Source organism: Cyprinodon variegatus, unplaced genomic scaffold, assembly GCF_000732505.1.
Source record: "Cyprinodon variegatus isolate N-32 unplaced genomic scaffold, C_variegatus-1.0 Scaffold525, whole genome shotgun sequence".
NCBI lineage: Eukaryota > Metazoa > Chordata > Actinopteri > Cyprinodontiformes > Cyprinodontidae > Cyprinodon > Cyprinodon variegatus.
The window spans coordinates 329,134-330,955 of NW_015150978.1; the positions used below are offsets into that span (position 1 = coordinate 329,134).

The 1,822-nt window shown below is 37.2% G+C and overlaps 1 protein-coding gene across 1 annotated transcript in view; it reads right to left on the reverse strand.

Moving 5' to 3' along the window:
* The window catches only part of LOC107095127 (gamma-interferon-inducible lysosomal thiol reductase-like), a 13,775-nt gene that overhangs the window by 1,079 nt on the left and 10,874 nt on the right, over positions 1–1,822 (reverse strand). The window contains exons 4-5 of the mRNA XM_015391103.1: positions 1,675–1,761; positions 1,421–1,573 (exon numbers count right to left, since the gene is read on the reverse strand). Coding sequence (XP_015246589.1) covers positions 1,421–1,573; positions 1,675–1,761 — 240 coding nt within the window. The remainder of the gene's footprint in view (positions 1–1,420; positions 1,574–1,674; positions 1,762–1,822) is intronic.

Consider the following 1,822-nt stretch of genomic DNA (forward strand, 5'->3'; position numbering starts at 1 on the left):
GCCTTTTTTAACATTAGGAAACCATTTTGCTAATACCAGTTATAGCATTAGCAAACCTTTGGCTAATGCCTTTTTTAGTATTAGCATTAGCCCACCACTTTGCTAATGCCTTTTTTAACATTAGGAAACCATTTTGCTAATACCAGTTATAGCATTAGCAAACCTTTGGCTAATGCCTTTTTTAGTATTAGCATTAGCCCACCACTTTGCTAATGCCTTTTTTTTTTTTTTTAAAGCATTAGCCAACCTTGTTGCTAATGCCTTTTTTTAGCATTAGGAAACCATTTTGCTAATACCAGTTATAGCATTAGCAAACCTTTGGCTAATGCCTTTTTTAGTATTAGCATTAGCCCACCACTTTGCTAATGCCTTTTTTTTTTTTAAGCATTAGCCAACCTTGTTGCTAATGCCTTTTTTTAGCATTAGGAAACCATTTTGCTAATGCCAATTATAGCATTAGCAAACCTTTGGCTAATGCCTTTTTTTAGGACTACCATTGGTATTAGCACACGTGCACCACTTACTATGATATATGAACTATTACGGGTGTAAATAATAATCATTTTGTATCGACGCATCGATCCAACAGCCGACAATCCGATGTATCGACACGTCCGCAAGAGTATCAACTCATGTTTTTTTCCCCCTCCGGTCTATTTTTATACATTTGTTCCTGGACGTAATTTTGACTCCCGTGCTGTGGTGGCGCTAAACCTATTTTGCCCTCCTATTATTCTTCAGTGAATGAGTTTTTCATAGGCCTGGGTAGAGTACAGCTGTGCTACTTCTGTAATTTTCTGTTGTTTCTAAAATAAATTGCATAACGATATTACAGCTTTCATTGATTTATTTCAAATTTGAAACATTGTCTAGCCTGTAAGGTAAAGAAAAAAAAACAAAAAAAAACAAACAATTAATTGAATCTAATCGTATCGTGGTGTATTCTTGAGTATCGAAAATAATCGAATCGTTGGGTCAGGAAATTGATACTGAATCGAATCGCCATGATGGGTGTGATTTACACCCCTATGATCTATAAAGTTGACGAAGCCAAATATCTGGAACTTTTTCCAAATGTTAAGCAACTTAAACCTCCTAGAAAACCAAACTTATGGTCATATGCCATCTTTTTTCTCCCCCTTTGTTTATGTTTTGTTTATTGTTAGGTTTACAAAAACAAAGTTTAAAACATAAAAATATATAGATATATTAGGCAAACAGGAAGCCATAATTCTAACCTCCCAGATTGAACCAGAGGTGTAGAAATCCTTAAAGTCACAGTACTGTAGGTAACTGGGACTCTTTAAGCTAAGTGGGCATAGATTAATGCGTTTTCTCAGTTATATCAAAGTGCCTTAAGTTATGAAGGTAGGTGGACTTTTTATATTTCGCTGTAAAACAGCAAACTCTTCAGGCTTACCCCATTAATGGTCACCCAGGGCACATATTCATGGGGAGGCTTCAGTGCTTTGGTCATCATGGCGTTCTGATGCATCAGCTGCATCCCCATGTCTCCTTTAGCACAGCTCATTACCTTGTCAATGCTCAGATCAGGGGCGTAGACTTTCAGACACTAGAAACAAGAAAAGGCTTAAAAAATAAGATCCACTGATGAAAATGAACTCAGAGCCTTCAGAGCCAGTCAACACAGACTGAAATAAAACGGTTGCTTACGCTTTCAGCTGAGCCGATGACGTCGGCGGAGGATTCCATGCAGAAGATGATGGGGAAAGCCATCTGAGTCATGTTCATTATACAACTCTATGGAAGTTAGAGAAACAAACCAGCTTAAACCATCGCTCTCACATTCCATAAAAAAGTT